The sequence below is a fragment of the Oryza sativa genome, chromosome 2 (assembly GCF_034140825.1).
Source record: "Oryza sativa Japonica Group chromosome 2, ASM3414082v1".
In the NCBI taxonomy this organism is placed as follows: domain Eukaryota; kingdom Viridiplantae; phylum Streptophyta; class Magnoliopsida; order Poales; family Poaceae; genus Oryza; species Oryza sativa.
Window position 1 is genome coordinate 6,988,295 of NC_089036.1, and position 21,487 is coordinate 7,009,781.

The window sequence follows — 21,487 nt, forward strand, 5'->3', positions numbered from 1 at the left end:
TGAAGCTGCACCTGCAACTTCTATCTCACCTTCTTCCAGTTGGCACCAACCAATCTTCCTCAGAAGATGGCTAAAAATCAAATTTCTGGGTGTGATCGGCTACAGATTTATTTTTTCTTGGAAACCAAAATGTCCATGAATGGTATTCATATCTTTGCTACAGCTAACAGAAAGAAAAGTGTGTTATACACATTTCAGTTTACGGGAGGATTAAGAAGAATCGAAGGTGATACAAGCCACAAATTTTTGATCACGTGAAGATTAATGAATGAACAAGGCAGCAAAGAATAGCTACAATAACTGTAGTAAAATTTTATGTTCAAAGATTTGGATGTCCATGACAAGAGATGGTTGTTAGCCCTGGCTAGGTGGCATTACATGTGAAGAAATGAAAAAGAAAAGAAAAAAAAATCTTACAGCCCTGTTAAGCAGATATTTTCTGTGACCTTCGGTGAAATTAGCATCAGCATCGCCTATCTTCTGCTTTATCTTTCAACTGCTGATTCTGGCTACAAGGCAGCTACAATCATATCTTGGGACCAAAAATGTTGATATGATTAGATATATTTAACATTTACTAAAGAATCGGAACGGAGCAGCCTGCTACTGTCGCAAGTAGCATCGGGAGTGGTCTCGTGGAAACCGACTGCCTCTTTTGGCCCCAGTCATGAAATTGACAACAATGTCCTTTGCACCATCTCCCTGGTTGCATGTGAAAGTAGAAGGCTTCACGTCAACCAAACCAAAAAAACAATTTTCTCTCTAGCCTGTTACCTATGCATAGTACATGTACAAGCTATTTGCAGCAGCACACGCGATGGAATTCTCAGTTGGGTGCCATGCAAGATGGAGCAACTTTGTTGAAAGATCGTAAGAATTTCCATTAGCATCAACTCCCGGATTTTCTCCACCTGTTTCATATGAGCTAATGTGATGAGAAAAGGGACAATGAGAACTGGACCAGTCCTAGTCCATGAATGTGGCTGAAACTATTAAGTCTAAAGAGAAAATAGTCACTATTAAGTCTAAAGAGAAAATAGTCATATACCTCTCCTCACGGCACGGGTCAATGAGGTCAGGGTCCGTGCAGGCCTTGTTGGATTAGCAACCTGGCGCCTATGGTTTTCAATTCCAACAATAGAAACGAAGTTTAGCAAGGTTTGGAAAAACAAAAGTCTGCATTTGAGCGTGTGTTGGGTTGGTGTTGACATGACGTGTTTATACCTACTATTAAATAGCCACTGGTCATCTATGTTGAATGATTGGCAATCCAACCAACTTTGACAAAGGAAATCAAATAAAATATTCGTTTTTTCTTCTTTGTAGGTAGTGCCAAAATTAGAGGAAAATTAGGCAGCGGTACTGAGCTAACTTAAGACAGGAAATCAAGGGGCACAGCCAAACAGGAGACGGCTCATACAAAGGGATAGCCCATATGTAGGTCGAGTATAAATAACACCAGCTCACAATAATATAAACAATAACACCCACAAGATGAGACATACCTCATAGGATTTCTGCTTGCTTCCAAGGTGGTTGCCTCCGCACTTCCAGGAGTACAACCAAAAACACGAAATAAATTGCTGCAGTTGAAGGCACCACAAGGAGAGTTAACATATAGTAGTTCCAAATAAAATAATAGTTAGCGGCATTGGTAACTCATAATGAGAACAAGCAGATACCTGTAAGAGCCAGTTGCAACACGAAGTCCATCCCCACTCAGACAACATTCAAATTTGTCAAATATTGAATCATTTTCATATAGATCACAGAGCTGCAAAAGATGAAATTAACACGGCATTAGATTGTGACATGTCTTAACATTGACATTTTTGCCATCATTCAGGTTACGAAACTTCACCTTAGGTCTTAAATATTCATGAACTTGGAAAGTTGCAACTGGGCCTGAATCCATGTTTATATCCCATAACTGAAGAAAGAAAAGGAGCAACGGACTAATGACATTTCAAGCAGTATACCACTTATATGATACGTAGTATTAGAATCAGCTGCAGAATATATAAAAGTTTTAGCAAGAACTTAACTATGGTCTAGAATGTCTAAACTCTTAAGAGTTGTTTTGGTTCAAATGCCATTTTTGGACAAAACAAGACGAGAAAAATGGTGTCCATGATCCTAAGGACTAAGTGAAAGTATTGCTAAAGCTAATATTTCTTTCTGGCCGACCACTTAGTTGGGATTAAAAATAACCATAGGATGCAGAGACCAAAGGAAAAAGGTTCAAGCAACTGTAATTGAAGATAAGTGAAAACTGAGGGTTGCAGAACAAGAGAAACGCAAATGCATATGTACTGAATACAGCTAATTTACATGTCAATTCAACCTATCAAAAGATGAAATACAACAAAAGACAATGCAAGATGAGCATGTTGACACAACTTTTAAATAAAACCAGTGCCAACTTGTCAATTTATATAAAAAGCAAAAGTCTAAGAAAATCAAACGAAAATAGGACAGCTACAGACCTTGAGAGTCATATAATCACGACTAAGAATGTGCCTTCCATCCCTTGCAAATTTTATATCTGAAACCGATGCAATTATCTCTGTAAAAAAGGATCTCGATCCAGGTGCCTCATGCTCCTCAAATCTGCACAGAATGCGCACTTTATTTTAGAGAACAGCTTGTGCAAATTTTATCCATATAAAAATTAACTTCAAACATTTGCAACTTTTTAATTCCATCGAACATTTCCTTCTAAACAATGATAAATGTTCCATTAGGAAGTGCAAGGGGGTTACTAACAACTTAGCATGGTTGTCACATAGTGCTGATTGCCGCAGATCAATAAGCCTGATAGAGCCCTTCGAGCTACTATAGGCTAATGTATTACAATGAGTTGGGTGGAACTCCGCGCATGTGATCACCTCTGAAATTGCACAGAATTTATTAACATGTGAAGCATGTTGCCACAGAACACATAGAACAGAATGAACAAGAATTGTTTCAGGATCAAAAATTTACAGCAATAGCCCAAGGTGCTGCAGCATCAGCTGATCAACAAATATATTGGGGATCACAAATGCAAGTATCGGTTTTTGTGTTCAACCAAAAATGGACTATACAGATTATCCATTTATGTTTATTTCAACTTCCTCCATTTTCCCAAAAAAAAAAAAAAAACGGCTACTCTAATTCGTTATTTTGCAGTCTTGTATGAAAGCTGCCAGATATCAATTGTCAAAACTGAGCTACAAAGTGTATACATTCGCAAGGAGACGCTAGCAAGTATACCAACATATAGATGCAGACAGATGATTCCTCAAGAATTTGCTTTCCCACCCAATCTAACCTTTAACCATAGTTGAGCATGGACAATTTTCAGACCACCCAAATAGGGAGAAAACTTCAAATTAATACATAGTGATATGCATGTTGCCATTCCAACAATAGGTTATTCACATGGGAAATGCAATTAGTAATTAGGGATATCAAGAGAACTAGTACCCTGCATACATTTAACACTTGTAGTTGTAGGATACCAATAATTGCATGGTAAAAGGACTCCAGTTACTTTGCCACGCGTCTTACTCCACTAATAATATATGGAACATCTTGTTATTGGACCGAGTGACCAATTAGATAGCATTCGTGTGTTTAACATTTAAAACTAACTGGAAGCCAAATGGCAAATCCACAGCATGCCTAGCTTATCTCACACTGGAAAATTTACCAGTTAGGTCCTCCATGTTTGCAGGCTTCACATCAACAATATTAAAGCTTTGGTTGCTAATTTCCAGGTTCCAAAGATTTATTCGCAGATCATCTGCTGATATGTATGTCTCCCCGTCACTGGGTGTAAAACAATATGAGAACATGGTATTAGCTTCATGCTCATGATTTGAAAATATACAGAAGCAGGTAGTATTATAGGTTCAGAGAACTCACACAGGAAATAAGGCACAAATCAGTAAAGAAACACAGATACACGCATAAACAGATGAAAAAAGTAGATAAATAAGCAGTGTAAATGTGTAACAGTTTGGAGCCAATAAAACAACAGAACAAGAATCAAAATTACAAAATTACAAGCCTGATCAGATATCCATAATATCAGGAAGGTAGCTAACCTATTATTTGAAATGGAATTAATATGGTAATCATGAGCATGTGAATATACACGCCGGCATCTTGGTACAAGGTTCAAATCTTGGCCAGTGACCTGCATACATAGTAAATGAAAATAAATACTCATATATTGTAATCATATGTGCAGTTTGCCATAAGAAGAAAATCTATCTATAAGTATTCATGCCAAAAGGAGACTTATTTTACATGTGAACACCAGATTTGGTGCTGTACAGAACAACACGATTACAGATGAGATAATGAATAAAGTGGGTTAAGTACAACTACCACAGGCAGACGCAATGATGTGCATCCTCCAGGAGGAAATAATAGGTCGTTGTTTGGGAAGTTGTATAACTTCTCTGAGCATCCACCATTTGGAAGAATCGCTCTAGAACTACTGCTGCTTGAACTAGAAGTTGTGCCATTGCCTGAACTTTGAGAGGTATTCAAATTCATCACTGAAATTCGTTTTACTTTCCTCTCTTGCACCTGTACAGATAGTAAAACTGTAATGTATTGATACTACATAGCTTAAGTAATAAGAGCTAAACAAAGAAAGAAAGAGATAGCATGCAAATAATTAAAACTGTGAAGCGATTGTATGGTTCATTTGTATCTGTAAAGATCAAAGAACGAAAAGCATGTGTTCCTTGATAGAACCAGCCTGTGAAGAAATATCCTGTCCATACCAGGAGAAACTCTGAAATAAGTTTATTGTAAATATAACTCATGGCCTCATGGGGCAAAAACATTATGCAAACTAAAATATCGGATGCAAACTTCTAGTACCGATGTAGGCAATTGATCATACCCATAAGAAACGAAATGAACATGGAAGCTTCGTGACACAACTGTACCTTCCAATACTTGATTGTTTTATCATTTGTAGATAAGAGAAAGAGGGCGTTGTTGGCTGTTTGGCACCACTTGATCTTGTTAATCTTCTCCTCTATTTCCAAACTTTTTAGGTAGTCGAACTACATGGATTACATATAAATCAGAAAAACAAATTGAGAAATTCCAGGATAGTTAATAACAATCTAACATGCAGTGCATATGGCTTGGTAAGATAATCCTGGAAGCCTGCAACCAAAGCAAAGGAAAAATTTTGCTATAACTAATACCCCTATGTGCACTTACAGACTTGATACAGTCATTGGTGCACAAGCTTGACAATCCTGTTGCTATAGACTCTGATACTGTCTCCATTGTACAACTTTGGCAATCAATTTCTTGTTAATTAATATATTAGCATGAGTTAAAAATGCTATAACATCATGAAAACACTTTTAGCAATAATGTATTAAGATCGCTATCATGTTGTTTTTATAAGGTTGGATCTACAAACAGCACATATTCATGGATGAAGGGTACTACCACGTTACACCTAACTGGATGTTTTTTACCTACCATTGTATGTTTGTTACCTACCATTGTATGTACTGTCAGAATTGACAATTTCCTATGCTTATGTTTCAAAATATAATGTGATTTCCTCCAACTTGAAATTTTATTATAAACTCTCAAGTTTAAGTGCCTGACTTGACTCGAGGTTTTCAAGAAATCTAACATGGGCAAAAACATATATTCAGATCAGATATTTTTGTTACTTTTAAATTCTTATCAAAATTATACAGTCCAACTGTGGCAGATATATATGTCACTCTGATTCATGGACCAGGGGAGACACTATAATTAAAACCATTTTAAGTTTCACATACCTCAGGTTCATGACTCTGAAATTCAGTCTTGTAACGGAATTCAGGATGCCTGGCAATCGGGTAATCTTGTCTCTCAAGTTCACTCCGACTGGCGCTCTGCATATAAATTGACTTCTATGAGAACAAGAGATTTAAACAAGAAACCTACATAACTTAGATAGTGTGTGGTACTTACATCCCTGGAGTCAGTCCTTTCAAATAAAACTACACGACCACCTCTATCTCCAGTGGCAAGATGGTCACCGGATTTGTCAAACTCAATTGCAGAGATGATGTCAACTGAAACAAGAAACACATGTAATTAAGATGCATATCATGATATCAAAACCACCTTGTGAAAAAAGCAATGCTCAAGTCATTTGACACAACTTTCGGGCAAAATGAATAAAACCACAAACATCAGTACATTTGAATTGAAGAGAAGAACGGACAATTTTATGTTAATTAAACTGGGACAAAGTATTTAAAAAGGTTTGTGAGGACTATGGCAATCTCTAAAAAAGATAAAAAGAGATAAGAAACATCACTGCTGTTTGGATAAACTTGAGCTTGCTTGTTTAGTTTTGTCGACTATGTGCAATCATTGATTGGCAGCAGTGGAGTGCATTTTCTGTTTAGAAAAAGGATGCTACTTCCTCTGTTTCACATTATAAGACATTTTGGGTTTTGAATAGATCCATGCATGTGCTTCATATATGTGCCTAAATTCGTACGGATGTTAGTGAATCTAGACGAGGGATGGAGAGGCCAAAACAACTTATAATGTGGACAGAGGGAGTAGCACAATATTAGTAGGTGCTGAAATCATGTTAAATATGCGACAGGTAGAAGAACTGGATCCAATAGGGATATAATTTGCAGGCATTTTCAGCTTTATGCTACTGCATTCATATAAGTAGAGGTAACACTTTGCCTCCCCTAAACTGCACCATCATACTTATGTACCAATGCATTTTGTGTATTGAATAACACTACAAACTGAAGACAAGTAGAAGATCCTGAATTCCTGAAGGAAAGCTAATCATGGACCACTATGGTTGAAACAAGAAAAAGATGTGCTGCTAATGTAAGCAAGTCAAAGGCCAAAAACAAGCATGCAAAACACAGGCAGTTCATATGTAAATCTGTTACAGGGGAAGAGATAATAAGAATTATCTCACTACTCATTGAGAAACTGTTATGAAACCAACACATCTAACCACAGAACCAGGACAAATTGAAAATCAACTAAGAAGCAATATATCACATAATCCACACATGCCTAACAGAAGATGGCACATTGAAAGTAGAGAAAGAAAACAGGAAACATGCTTATGAGCCCTCATATAAGCACATTAAAAGAACATTTAGAACGCAAACATTACCCCCAGGAGCTCCGCGGATCACTTTCAATTATGTGATCCCACTTCGCATGCCAAAGCTCATAAATATATATTTGTAGCAAAATCATACTAGGACACTAGGAATAAGAAAAACTTGAGCAATACACAATCACCACACATCATCGCACAAAGATTCAGACTTTCAACACTCCCCACTAAAGTGCCATGATGTAAAGCACGAGGCATTATGTCCAGGAGATCCACCAACCCCCACTTTCCTCCTCATATCCTTACAAACCCACTCTAATGGCAAACAAAAACATCTCGGTTCACCTACAAACACTAACTACCTACCAGCTACAAAGTCTTAGCGAGCAAAGCCTACAGCGCAGGGAAGTGATCCATTCCCGCACCTGGCATATAGTTTGGTAAAGCCATTTATTTATTTAACCAGTGAACCCGTGTCCTATAGATCACGAACGGCTCCACCCTACGCAACGAACAACCTCAAAATCACCAGCGAAATCCCCTCGATTCGCCACCCCGCCACACGCCCCCTTCGAATCCGAATCCCCCTACACGGAGGAATGCGCGGCCACCCCGCGTCGAAACCCTCCCACATCCCGCCCCGGACCGAGGCAGATCTCACGAGCCACGCGACGCACGCGGCGAGCAGCGGAAGGGGGCGGGTCGGCGCGTTCTCACCTTCCTGCACGTCCTCCCCCGCCGCGCGTTCCCCGAAGACCTGCGCGAACCGCCACTCCCGCGGCTGCGGCTGCGGCTGCGGCCGCCTCGCCGCCTCCGCCTCGGGGCGGAGGTCGTCGTCGTCGGGGGACTTGGAGGAGGGGTCCATCTTCCGCTCCCGCCGCCGACGTCACGACACCATGGCGCGTGCGGGGAAGGGAAGGGGAAGGGAGGGGAGGGATCGGGAGGAGGTTCTGGAAGGTTCTGGAAGAATGGGGGGGAGGAGATCGATGGGGGATGGAAGGGGAGGTGTGGTGGGGGTGGGGGTGGCCAAATGATGTGGGATCGATCGATATCGATCTCTCGCGCTTTTCTTTCGCTGCTGGTTTCCTGATGACTACTCTCATGGGCTCATGGCTGTCTGTCTGCGGGGAGGGGAACATTTATCGCTTGGTCCTCGAGAATGTACCAATTCGCATTCAATTCTTTCCAATCTTTCCAATCAATTTTAGGTCATGTTGTTTTGTTTTCGGCTCCTTCAGAGCACGTACAATAGCATACTATAACCCAGCTATAAACACATATCGAAAAGATAAAAGAGGAGAAAGAGGAGTAGCGGGGTACAGATCTGTAGTCAGCTGCAGCACATACTCCAATACACAATGTGTGTATGACATGTGGGATCGTATATTAATAGTGTAGTATATGTTTATCGGTAACTATTGTATAAATTGGCCATTAAATTGACTATAGATGATTTAGAGCCAGCAGCCAGCTATACTATTAAACTTGCTGATAAGCTTACGCACCGTTTAACAATTTGAAAAGCGTGACATAAATATCCAAAGTTTTAACCCAACTTTTGTTGGAGAAAAGAACCGGACCTAGTATATCTAGAAGAATAAAATGTGATACTCTCTCCATAGTGCACCTAAGACAGCATGTGACATTTTATAGTACATGAATTTGTATAGTTGATTCGTTGTACTATGAAATACCACATCCGATTTTAGGTGCACTTATATTGCGACAGAGGAGATACTATATCTTAAGACTACGAATCTTGACAGTTTGTCTATCCAGATTCGTAGTCTTATGATATATCACATCATGTTCTACATGGATTTATATTGGGACAGATGGAGTAAACTGAGTTTTTAAAAATTATAGCGTTTTTTGAAATAGACTTTTATATAGAGATTTATTTTTAAAAAATCAAATAAATCTATTTTTAAATTTAATCAATCATGTGCTAAGTGCTCGTCATGTTTTTTTGTGCCATCAAATAGCTCGGCCGAGCATCACTTTCAAATGAGGCCAATGCTGGTTCAAATTGTTGCTGAAATTAACATTACTAATATTTGGCATTGCCACATTCTGTCATAGTTTATCATTATTCATTACCTGATTTTGGCAACGTTGCAACATTGAATATGTTCAGATTCTAGTCTTACAAAATTTTGTAGTGTTGGTATGACAAGAAACTTCTGAAAATGCCAAATTTTGGTAGAACGGTAATGGCTAGAATATGTTTAGTTTGCTATCCTACTAAAATTCGGTAACACCAAAAGTTGGTAGGGTTGAATGTGGTAGAAAAGTAAACAAACCCTAACATTCGTCCTTCACGGTTTCATTTTTACTTGTGGTTGATTTTTGCTTTTCTAGGGAGTGGTTGGTTTTTGTTAGTCCATGTGTATGACATTGATTTTTTTAATCATATGTTCATAGAAAATATTGAAATTATAATAGCAAAGTCATGAAAATTCTATTAGCACTAATTTTTAATTTTTATATAGGAGGTCCATCATATTTTTCAATGTATTGGTGAGTTAGTATTTTAATCTTTGATAGCTCGCATACTATAACTTGTTTTAAAAACTAGTCACATCCGCGTGCTTTGCAAGAGGATGATACAAGGTGTGATTCATTTTTTTCTCTCCCAAAGTATGATGAACATGGTTTTTATTTCTCCGAGGAGGGAAGATGCCTTTTTTCTCCATGTTTTTCTTTTTCATTATCCCCTGTAAACTTTTTTTGATCTCCTATATTTTTTCTTCATCCGTATCTTATTTTTTTCCCTCGGTTTATAACAGGTTTTTTTTACATGGGATGAGGTGAAAACTAAGCGGTTTTTTCTTATGTGGGGTGGGGTGGGAATGGGAGGAGGACAAGTCCATTTTTAGGCCTGTTTAGTAGGGCTCCAACTACTAAATTTAACTCGGGAGTCGAGCCTGGAGTGGAGATGTAAAGCAACATAAACCCAGCTCCACTTAGTTTATTTTGTAATAGCACTCCAGTCTGCACTACTCTCCTTTTGGGTGGAGCTGAAACCTTTTGGTTGTGCTCCACCTTCATGAGAGGAGTTGTGGATACCAAAAGCCCTTAAAGTAGTAGAGAAACTAGAGATTATGTCTTTTAAACAATGACACTAGTCAGTACCCCTACTTGTTTGTGTCGAATGAGTAAGGGATTGTTTAGATCACTCCCAAACTATGCCAAAGATTGCCACAACTTATGATAGGCAAGTTTAACCAAGTTAGCTCATTGTTTGCTTCATGGTCAGACTTGTGGCAATATTCCCTCTCATTTTCTCATGATCCCACTTGACATCAACTCGAGAAAGTGTGGCACACTCTTCTTTTGCTAGCTAAAGTGTGACTTACTTTTTATTGGCCATAACTTAGCTAAAGTGTGACACAAAAGTATGACAATGGTGGCAATGTTAGTACAACATTCAAACAACCCCTAAAGCTCAGAAAGAATAAAGTGATTGAATGGATCACCAAATGTAAAGCTCTAAAATCCGAGGCCCCTTTGAAACGCGATTGTGAAAATACAGGGATAGGAAAAACATGTAGAAATAAAATGCCATGCTCATTAGATTCCTATGGGATTTCAGAACACAAGAAAGTTTCAAAACTATTAATTGGTACACATGAACACATCGGAAGCGGAAAACAAGGGGAATTGGAAGGAAACGATTCTTTGTTTCAAAGGGCTCTATAAGACTATTTCATATGTGATAAAAATCCTCTAGAGTTCTTTTTTTTTCAAAGGGGGCCTCCTATGATTTTCCTTTCTTTCAAAGAGGCTTGATTTATAGGAAAAACATATAAATTTGGAGGATTTCAACCCCATAAAAAATAATTGGAAGATCTTTGAAATAAAGGATTAAATCCTATCATTTTCTCTGAAATTCCTATGAAATGGACAACCCTATGAAGATTTTAGAGGAAAGTTAGCAATAGTTCCAACCTCATGGAAAATTCCTTTGAGTCTATCTTTCTCATATGATTCACGTGTTCTTCTATGATATATTCAAACAATCATTATTTTTTTCTTGTGTTTTACAGCCTTCTGTTTTGTCCTTGCATTTCTATTAAAATCTTGTGTTTTCATATTCCTCCTTTTCTTTCAAACCTGCATTTCAAAGAATCAATCATAAATTATATCTTTATCTTTAATTCCATATTTGCAATATTTAGATTCCATCTAACACCATTCCTATAGTGTTATCTCATTCACATTGCATGGATGATCAACTTCGTTTCACGGTTGGTACGCCATTATTTGCGCTGTAGCGATTGCATGATGTCTTGGACTTGTTCTAGTTGCTAGCCATTTCGTTAACATCACATTTGATCAAAGCAAGATATATCATTTACATTATGGATTTGTGACATGTAAAATCCATATGGGTCTTTATATAATGTCAAATGATCTAATCTAACAACTATAGGTCTATCAAGTAGATTACGGCATGATGTTTCCATGACAAAATATTTTCGTTGTTTTTTTAATTGATTATGAAATAATATATGGCAGAAAATTTACTCCGCAAGAAATAAGAATATAGTTTCACCTAAAGTTAGGTGTGTTTTAATTATGATTTTGTGGGTTAATTAAACTATACACATAGGGGTGATAATAATGCTCGGAGGATCAAGAAGCATATACTATTACGAATCATGACCTGGGTTAATCAATAGTTTTGTAGTTTAAAAGTATATGTATTATGAATCACGCAATCCCTTCTTCCTATAAAGTTATCCCCCACTAACTGCAATTAAGACCCTAAAGCTCAATCCTCAATGATCCACGTCATCAACACTTCTCAGCCATTGGATCAATGGATATGATAACGTCTCAGCCGTTGGATCAGAAAAATGCAGCACGCTCAAATGAAAACAGCCCAACCATCTTCTCTCACACAGCCAACCCGTGAGGCCCATTTAGCTAATTCGATCCAACACAGCCCAACCATCATCTCTCACACAGCCACCCCAATTCGATCATGGCCCATTCAAGAATAAAGGATTTATTAGGGTTTTGTTGGATCGGTGGGGTCTTATCCTAACAGAGCAAACCATCCACGCCGCAATGCAGTCGCGCAACCGTTTCTCCCTCTCGCGCCAACGCCGCGCTCGCTTGCCCCCTCCTCTTCGGCCCTTCCTCTCCCTGCCAGCGCCCGCCTCTCAATCTCTCCCTGCGGCCAGCGCTCCACGAGATCACGACCCTTTGGTTCGCCCCTTGAGAGCGTGGTTATTACCGAGCTATTAAAATAGGGAAGTCCAGTAGTCGGTGAGATATGTAACCGATGTGCAACACCAAGAAGACAACATCATCCGCGGATTTCACTTCTCTGGCTATCCAACAAATCTCATCGACCATGGCCAGACTTTCTTTTCTTCCAGCCGGGAGTTCAGAGAGCGAGCCATCGGAAGAGTCTGTCATGGATTTAATTTTGATCACCGCACTCACGGGATTCATTTGCAGAAGTTCAGGGTCTTTTTGTCATCCAGTCTGTGGCTGCAAGCCTGAGGCTCAGATGGGAAGTGAGGTTAGTTGTTCAACAAAAAATATTGTGCCGTCTTCTGTTGCCCAACTCATGGTCTGTAGCTAGCTCCTAATGCTGTGCTATGTAATATGACCACTCTACGTTTCTTATGCTGATCTATATTACTTTTATTTTTCTATAGGGAAATCACTTTTATATCCTCTATATCAAAGCTGTAGGCAAGAAGAAATCATTCTTATTGAGATTGAATTGTATTTCTCTCTTCATTCCATCAATGGCTATTTGGAGAACTATTTCGATACTGCAAAAATTTTCTTTCTATATATGTGCTACACAGGAATGGGTTATGGCAGTTTGTAGAACTATTTGGTTACCGCAACAATTTATCGAAGGTATGATTCATGTGTCTCAAACTCCTCTTCCTTAATTATACAAAGTCAGCTATTCTAAGAAAATAAAATATCATGAGAATATTTGGTTTTTTATCTCAATGTCCGCCCATTCAAAAGGTTCATGGTCCTCAATGTCGGCCCATTCAAAAAGTCTTAGAGAGCATGACTCTTTAGTTCGATTGGTCAGTCTTAAAACAAAGAAATTAGTTTTGTATGATAGCAATCAAGTTCCTTTGATAATCAATTTTAATATTTTACTAATATGTTTACCACAATCGGTTTACAAATTTTAATATTATTCACAAGATTTCCTGCTGCAACGCGCGGGGTCTCATCTAGTTCTTAGGAAAAGTATGCACTCATGATTAGGCTTTTCTAGATCATATTTATGTGGACTTCCAAATAAAGTGATATATAAAAGGTACACACTTAGTGAACATGATTTTAAAAGCATCGTCAAGGTGTTGTCGTGAGGCAAAGTGTTCAGGACACATATCCTTCCACACGGTTAGGCGACCCATATTTCTTCAAATAGAGGAATAGGGCCACATGGTGGTCTATATCACGCGCTTGGGATGAAAATCATGCTGAATTCTGAGGGCGAGGCTATGGGTCAAGGTTGCGTGAGGAGAAAATTGCTGTTACGTGAGGGGCACAATTAGAAGATGAGATAAGGAAACAACTGAAGGTGCAATTGGAGGAGGAAATAAGAAAACAATAGAAGAAATCAATTGGAGGAAGAGGTAAGGAAACAATAGAAGATAAGCACCTAGAGGCTAGACCTTAGTGACGATGGCAACATTCGTCTTGGTCTTACCCCCTCTTCTTCGATGTATCCACACTTCCTTCTTGGGTAGGGCACAAATAAATTTATTTGTGCCCTCCATCTCCCTGCCAGCACCCTTCCTTCTAAGAGTCATCCTGCAGGCTCTCTGTTTGTTGTGCTCTTTCGCTCATTTGCTCTTCTTCATATGTTCTGCTATGCTTTTTACACTCTCTACTGCTTAGGGAAGAGAGAATGGTAGATAGATATGATGAAGAATTGGTAGCAAGCTTGGGAAATGAAAGAATGGGAGGCACAAGGTATTTAAAATTGGCAGCAACAAGGTATGTTTATACAATAAAATTTAGGAATATATGTAGGTTAGGAATAGGTTACACGTCGCCTCGAATCACACCTTGAACGTGAAGCTTGCCCTTGTCGCATTGAATAAAGTTTTGTTTCTAAAACCTACAAATGGTTGTTGCTGTAGTTTGGAGACTAGTTTTCTATACTGAAGTAAGATTGAATTTTAAGTTCGTGGGAAATAGGAGCGATCATAACCAAAGTGCATACGTTTAAGCGTAATTCGATCATGTACACTCACTTTATTTCGGATAACTTGAAATTGAAGGTCTATTCCTATATTAGTGAGTCGACTCTACATATCAGCACGTTATAGTAAACCCTCAATTTTCAATCTAAATGAGGTTGCATGATCAAATTTCTCCGCTTTATAAGCATAATTGATATGTATATGGATATACAATTTTGTTTAGATAACTACATTGGATTTAGACTTGTCCTAGAAAAAGTGTTGAGCGATTTGGGGTTTCGATTGATGCATCATTATTCATTAGTTGAAACATGGTCCTCTTTTAAGGAAATGATAGCAAACACATTTTTCAGCTAAATAATGGGTGCAAAATTACAAAGTTCAGAAAACAGAAACAAAATCATCTTCGAAATTAAAAATAAGGGAAAGATTGTAATCACCCATCTACATTACATTCAACCATGTATTATGTTGTTTTGTACTACAACTTATACAGTTCACACCAGTTCTAGTTCTACCTGACGACTGATCTTACATACATGTATATAGGGCCTGCTTGGTTGGTGCCCTGAGTATCATGCCTGAGGAATTTGCGTGCCTGAGAGGCATAGGAGAAGTTGATGAAACTTGCCTGGCCTGGCGGCCTGACATTCTGCTTGTTTGGTTGTGGATAGTTGCCTGAGAGGAAAAAAATCTTTACGTTTTAGATGGGTACTGCTAACCATAACAAACCAATTTATTGCCCAGCTTTTGATGTATTAATCATTTGCGTACGTCAAGATGGAAAAAAGAACGAAGAACACAAGAAAAACAAAATCCCAAATCCACGCGTCTGGCAGAACACCAACCTAATGATTTTTGCCGGCTTCACGTACATAAAGAAGGGGAAAAAATAGAACAAAACTGCTGCTATCTGTGGGAGATCAGATGGGTCGCAGATGGAACTGACGAATCGAGATATTTCACCGTAGATTTGTGTGACGCCAGCCGGATCTGGCAAGATGGTGGTGGCTTCCCACGGCGGAGGCAATACTACATGCGCGTGACGACGGCGGAGGAAAATTATACGTCAGTAATCCTCGCTAGCTGCTGCGCCTGGAGCTCAGGCGACTGAAATAGGTCGCTTGACTCAGGCTAATCACGCGCGGAGATGCATCAGGCCAGCAACCAAACAAGGCCAAAACCGTGTAAGGCTCGTCTCAGGCCAAGCTAGTTCTCCTCAGGGTAGCAACCAAAGGGTAGCAACCAAACAGCCCCGTATACTCTGAATACAGTACTGTCGCAAGCGTCGCTTGTACCAATTGCTACTCAGGTAGGAAAAAAAAAACTGCCACAGTGGGAAAAAAATAATAAAAAACCAGGAAGAAAAGGCCACCGCTATAAATTATGGCTGTCCGCTAGGGTTTTCCGCCTTCTTATCTCTTCGCTTTCCCCCTCATCGCGGTCGTCGCCCCCCGCCGCCGCCACCTCCCAAACCCTAGCTCCCCCCGCGTCCGCCATGGCCGACGACCACTACTCCTCCAAGCGCAAGTACGACGACCCCTCGCCGCCCCCGCGTCGCACGGGCTTCTCCTCCGCCCCGCCGGCCGCCTCCCCGCCCTCGGGCGGCGCGCCGGCGTCGTACAACAGCGTGCCCCCGCCCCCCGCCGACGAGATCCAGCTCGCGAAGCAGCGCGCGCAGGCGATCGCGGCCAGGCTCTTCAACGCCGCCGAGGCGAAGCGCCCCCGCCTCGACGCCGGCGGCGACGACGACGACGCGGGCGCCGGGGTGGGTTCCCTCGGCAGCAGCGGCGGCGGCGGCGGCGGCCGCGCGACCGGGCTCGGCTTCTCGTCCTCGGCCGGTGGCGGTGAGTTCCCCCGCGCCTTCTCGTTAAACCCTTGTTAGATCGGGAGATCTTGTTTTTGTTTTCTCGTCGTTAGTGGCAGGCTCGTAGCTGCTGTGATGTGGATTTAGTTAGGGTTTTCCTTTGCTTGAATTACTCTTCGATTTGTCTCTTGGATTACAAGATCTGTCAGCCTGAGATGTTACCTGATTTCAACCCCTTACGATTAGGCAGTGAGAAGTATGGTTTACTTTTGTTACAGTCTGCAAGTTAGTAAGCTGCAAGTACTCGTGCACGATCCCGCGGTTTACATGCAGTTACACCATGGCTTTGTTGATAGCATGACGCCTTGTCATGTGCAGATGAGGATTTACCATAGTATCTACCTGCATATAGTTAATAATGCTGTTCTAGTGTTGTAGGAAAACTTCATCGGGCAGAATTATGTGTTAAACTGTTGTTGCTTGTCACGTTCTGTGGTTATGTGGATGCTGCAGCGCGATCTGTTTGTGTTATCATGATTGTCACCATTATACTCTGCCTCCTTTTTCGTAAAAATGGTATATGGGATATTCAACTGTACCACATTCACTTTACCATGGTATCGATTACCTTTTTATGATTGTATTATTTCCTTCTATTGAAGTACCCCTATGTCTATTGTTTCATTTAAATTGTTTGTTTACTTCACTTTTATTATGGATTTACCCATCTACGTGCTGCCTGTTATATCAGGGCACGGATCTGCTATCCCATCTTTATCTTCTCATGGCAGCACACCTCAGTACTCCTCATATGGTGGATACCAGGGTACAAGCAAAACAATTGAAATCCCAAATGGAAGGGTAGGCTTTCTTAGATTTACCTGTTCCAATGACTAACTTTTTTGTGATGGAATGAATTTCACATCAACTGGTCTTGCTAACAAGTCTGGTGGCCTAATGCAGGTTGGTGTTATCATTGGAAAGTCGGGAGAAACTATAAAGAATCTCCAACTTCAGTCAGGAGCTAAGATCCAAGTGACAAGAGACCTTGATGCTCTACCTGGCTCACAGACAAGACCTGTTGAACTTTCAGGCACTCCTGATCAGATAAGCAGAGCTGAGCAATTGATCAATGAGGTCCTGGCAGAGGTAATCCTGTTACGCTCGTGGCTTTCCTTTTACCATTTTAGGGATGACTTGACATTAGCTGAACATCTTGTTCGATGGCCATACTTATTATTCATGTAACCTCTTCTGCAGGCTGATGCTGCTTCATCTGGTAATCTCTCTAGCCGAAAGTACAATGCTCCTCAACCAGGCGCTGATCAATTCCAAATGAAAATAGCTAACAATAAGGTAATCCACTTTTCTGAATTAAAGTTAGCTTGATGCTATTGAAAAAAAATCACAGTTCTGCTAAAAATACAATGAGGATGAGGGTCTCGGTGACAATTCCACATCTGACGTAATAATTTTGTTTATTTCAGGTTGGTCTGGTTATTGGAAAGGGTGGTGAGACTATAAAATCCATGCAAGCCAAATCTGGTGCTCGTATACAGGTCTGTGTTCTTGCCCTGCAAATTCACGCTTTAGGCAAGGGCGTTCATGACATGGCACTATTGTTTTTGTTATAATACTTTTTTTTCTGCATTGTAATTTTGTTGGCTAAGACTACCGAAATGACACACATGCTTGCCTGTTTGCATATGAAATATCTGAAGCATGCTTACTATATGAACTGGTTGCTTCCAGCATTTCTATACCTTTTATGTTCTCATGTGCACATTTGCAGGTTGTCCCTTTGCATTTACCCCCTGGTGATCCTGCAACCGAAAGAACAGTGTATATTGATGGTACACAAGAGCAAATTGAAACTGCAAAGCAATTGGTGATTGAGGTTACCAGTGAGGTCCGCTTTTATCCCTTGTCATATTTGTTGCCTGATTTCATGATTGCTATGCCAATTTGCGACTTATCTGTGGTGTTAAAACAATTCTGCCTTCTTATTTTTTTTGGTTAATTTTGGATCCTTATGTTTTATCCTTCCCCCCTAATTGGCCTTCCTTTCTTTACTTGTTCTTTTTAAAAGAAACATTTGCCTTACTTTTGCTTCTGTGATGGCCTATGGTTCTCTGACAATAATGTTCATGACATCTTTATGTACACATATTAGTCATGGACTCAGGGTATGCCGTCAACATGCTCCCACACATGAGGGTGCCATACTATCTTTCTAATACACACACAGTTTCCAATATCCGATGCACAAACTGATTTATAATTTTTTTTGTCTTCATAGCTGCTCTATTGATTCTCATTATTTTAAATGTGTACAGTTAAAATAATCTTCTAACTATTGATGCAAAAATCTCCATTATACCCTAATAGTACTCTTGGATCAATGTTCTGATTTGTTAGCTACATATTGTGTGTGCTTGGTGCTGCCTATTCAACTCTGAACTATATTCTTATATTGATTCTCTCAATTAATGTATATATTTCCCATCTCCAACTATATTTTTATATTGATTCTCTCAACATAATACTGTCCATACCTTGGTATGTGGCACACACATCTACACTGGAGACCAGGTTTGTTATGGCATAAATTTTCATATTCGGGATCCTGCTTGATAGAAGATTAATTTTTAACTAATAGTTTGGATATCTGTTTGTGATCTAACCTCATATACCTGGTCTCGTATAACTTTTAAGTTGGGCTGGTCCCTTATCTCTTTTGTGGATAGTTTGTATACATTGCTTTACTCAAGTGAAATACATGGGTGGTGTACATATGTTTGCAGGTTGTGCAATTTAGGTGCAGGTATTTAGGCTACAGTTTTGTTTTGCTGTTTTAGTACTCTATATATATCACTTCTGGCGCCTTTGCCTTGCGCACTATTTGATGCTTAATTCTCGGTATGGATGGGCGCTGGTCACTACATGTCAACTCACTCTAGTTCAATCAAATGAACTAGTGGGCCGATTGGTACTCACATAGTGACCCGTGTCCATCCCTAATTCGCAGCCCATGATATTTGCTCTCTTCAAGTTGGGAGTAGCATGTAATTCGAACTTGATGTTACTCTAATAATAACCCTGAAAATCTATATAGTTCAAACTTAGATTCATGTAACAAGGGCACGTTGGATTCCTTATTTGTTTATTTCTCGTCTATATTTTCTCCTCTGTGAACTTGCAGGTTACCATACCTAAGCTGTTAGAAAACTGCAAAATATTTCTCCTTTGTTTATACCATATTCTTGGAGGAGACCATGGACAAAAGAAATTATTGGTGCTTATCTGTTTTGATTATCAATGAAATAGATATTTTACTTAGTTGAGTAGTATAATCACTTATCAGTCAATTATTTTTGACCTGTCAACATATATAAACTGCATGGCACTCTTCTATTGCTATTCAATATATATGTTCGTCTAGATGTCCAATCTTCTTTAGCCCCCATAGTTTTGCACATGGGAGACGATAGATGGGCATCAGCAATGTTGCTTGAGAATATTGATCTCGGTGAGTTTTGCTCCCTCTATTTTTCTTGGTGGTTCTGGAATTTCTGTATGTTACTTTGCTTTGGATTTGTATATGTTTGTCTGTCTTTTGCACTGCTGTTCTGCATGGTTTGTCGTATATTATTTTGTTGTATATACATATACAGATGTGCAAACTATATTTTTGCAGAATCGTGCTAGAAACCCAATGTCAGGTGGCTATTCTCAGCAGGGCTATCGCCCTCCTCGTCCTCAGTCAAATTGGGGTCCGCATGGGGGGGCACCGATGCAACAGCCTGGTTATGGTTACATGCAGCCTGGAGCCTATCCTGGGGCACCCCCACAATATGGCGCTCCTCAGCAACCTTATGGTAGCTACCCTCCAGCATCTGGGGGTTATCAGACTGGGTGGGATCAATCATCAAATCAGCAATCTCAGCAGGCCCCCCCTGGCACGGGCTATGATTATTACAATCAACAGCAGCAACCTCAACAGCAACAATCTGCCCCTGGGACTGCTGCACCTGGTGATGCTACTAGCTATAATTCCAGCCAGCCTCCTGCATATGCTTCCCAAGGGTATGATTCGTCCTACGCTCAGCAGAGTGGTGGGCAGCAGCAGGCATATGATTATTCTAGTTATTATCAGACCCAAGGGCAGCAGCAGGGCTACTCTCAGCAGACTGGATATGATCAGCAGGGCTATGGAACTTCTGGCTATGGGTCCGCCGCTAATTCAACTCAGGATGGGTCCGCACCAAGCTATGGTGCTCAAGGTGTAGCTGGTCAAGCATCTCCTGGGCAGCAAACTTCAACTCCTGCTGCTGGAAGCCACCCTGGCTATTCAAGCCAACCACCTACTAGCGCTGCTTCAAGCTACCCGGTGCAAGGGTCTGCTCCTCAGTCTGGATATGGGGCGCCACCACCACAGACTGGCTATGGTACCCAGCCCCAACCACAGGGAGGGTATAGTCAGGGCAGCTATGGCGCACCTCCGCAGGGACAGAAGGCTCCTCCTAACACTTCTCCTTACGGACAGGCGCCGCCTCCTGGATCTGCTCCTGGTGGGTATGGCCAGTATGGTTACTCTCAGAACCAGCAAGGCTATGGCGCACCTCCACCTTACCCTGGTGCACCTGCTGCAAGCCACCCAGGCTATGGTCAGCAGCAGTCCTATGGTGATCCTTATGGCAGTGGAAGCTACGGGCAGCCTGCCGCATATTCTACTGAAGCTACAACTGCTGCTGCCTCCCAGGACCAATCTGCTTCCGCCCCTGCGACTGGTGCTGCGCCTGCGACAACCGCTGCTCCGGCACCTACTGCTCCTGAGAACAGTGGAGCCCAAAGCCCTGCTAGTTAAACCTGCAACTCAAGCTTTAAGCTTCTTTTAGAGAGGGGTTTCCGGATTTATGTGTTGAAATTGTTTTTTGTTGCTCCTTAATGTTGACTTGTTTTAAATATAGACTGTTATTATTGTTTAGTATTGCGTTATGTTATGTTACTTTTGATACATATGCAGGCTTGACTGTGTGCTTAATGTGCCGTGTTACTGCCATGTAAGCTGGACGTTATATCCAAATCTGAGCCCTACTTTTGCAATAGTTGTCTGGTCTAATATTTCTTGCGGTGGGTTGGATTGATATCGATTGTTTTTGTATGGAAATTTTAAGTTATGTTTTGTTAGGTGTGTTTCGTGTAAAAAGCACCGCCATCCCGAAATCCTATTTCAGCGCCAATTCATCATCATCTCTGTTTTCTACTCGGACACAAGCTATATCCCAGAAAGTTTCCAATCCTACCCCAATTCATTATTCGAAACCTCGCTCCACTTCAATTTAATTCATCATT

The 21,487-nt window shown here is 40.5% G+C and overlaps 2 protein-coding genes across 3 annotated transcripts; one reads left to right on the forward strand and one right to left on the reverse strand.

The window, feature by feature from the left end:
• Nucleotides 1-288: 288 nt before the first annotated feature.
• LOC4328769 (serine/threonine protein phosphatase 2A 55 kDa regulatory subunit B) lies at nt 289-8,161 on the reverse strand. 2 transcript variants are annotated; one of them, XM_015771881.3, is made up of 14 exons: nt 7,841-8,013; nt 5,989-6,092; nt 5,814-5,909; nt 4,950-5,069; nt 4,378-4,581; nt 4,092-4,183; nt 3,695-3,813; nt 2,767-2,890; nt 2,487-2,610; nt 1,862-1,930; nt 1,683-1,774; nt 1,506-1,583; nt 1,049-1,116; nt 289-911 (listed from the first exon to the last, which is right to left on the reverse strand). In XM_015771881.3, exons 1-14 carry the CDS (start codon nt 7,986-7,988, stop codon nt 775-777), a joined length of 1,575 nt encoding a protein of 524 aa, XP_015627367.1. In that variant the 5' UTR covers nt 7,989-8,013; the 3' UTR covers nt 289-774. The 2 variants fall into 2 exon arrangements, with proteins under 2 accessions (XP_015627367.1, NP_001396799.1); NM_001409870.1 differs by having other exon boundaries at nt 291-911; nt 4,375-4,581; nt 7,841-8,161.
• A 7,573-nt stretch (nt 8,162-15,734) lies between these two features.
• On the forward strand, nt 15,735-21,240 carry LOC4328770 (uncharacterized). The gene is made up of 7 exons (XM_015769742.3): nt 15,735-16,172; nt 16,884-16,993; nt 17,096-17,281; nt 17,393-17,488; nt 17,620-17,691; nt 17,925-18,041; nt 19,830-21,240. The coding sequence occupies exons 1-7, from the start codon at nt 15,824-15,826 to the stop codon at nt 20,997-20,999; spliced, it is 2,100 nt and encodes a 699-aa protein (XP_015625228.1). The 5' UTR covers nt 15,735-15,823; the 3' UTR covers nt 21,000-21,240.
• Nucleotides 21,241-21,487: the final 247 nt, after the last annotated feature.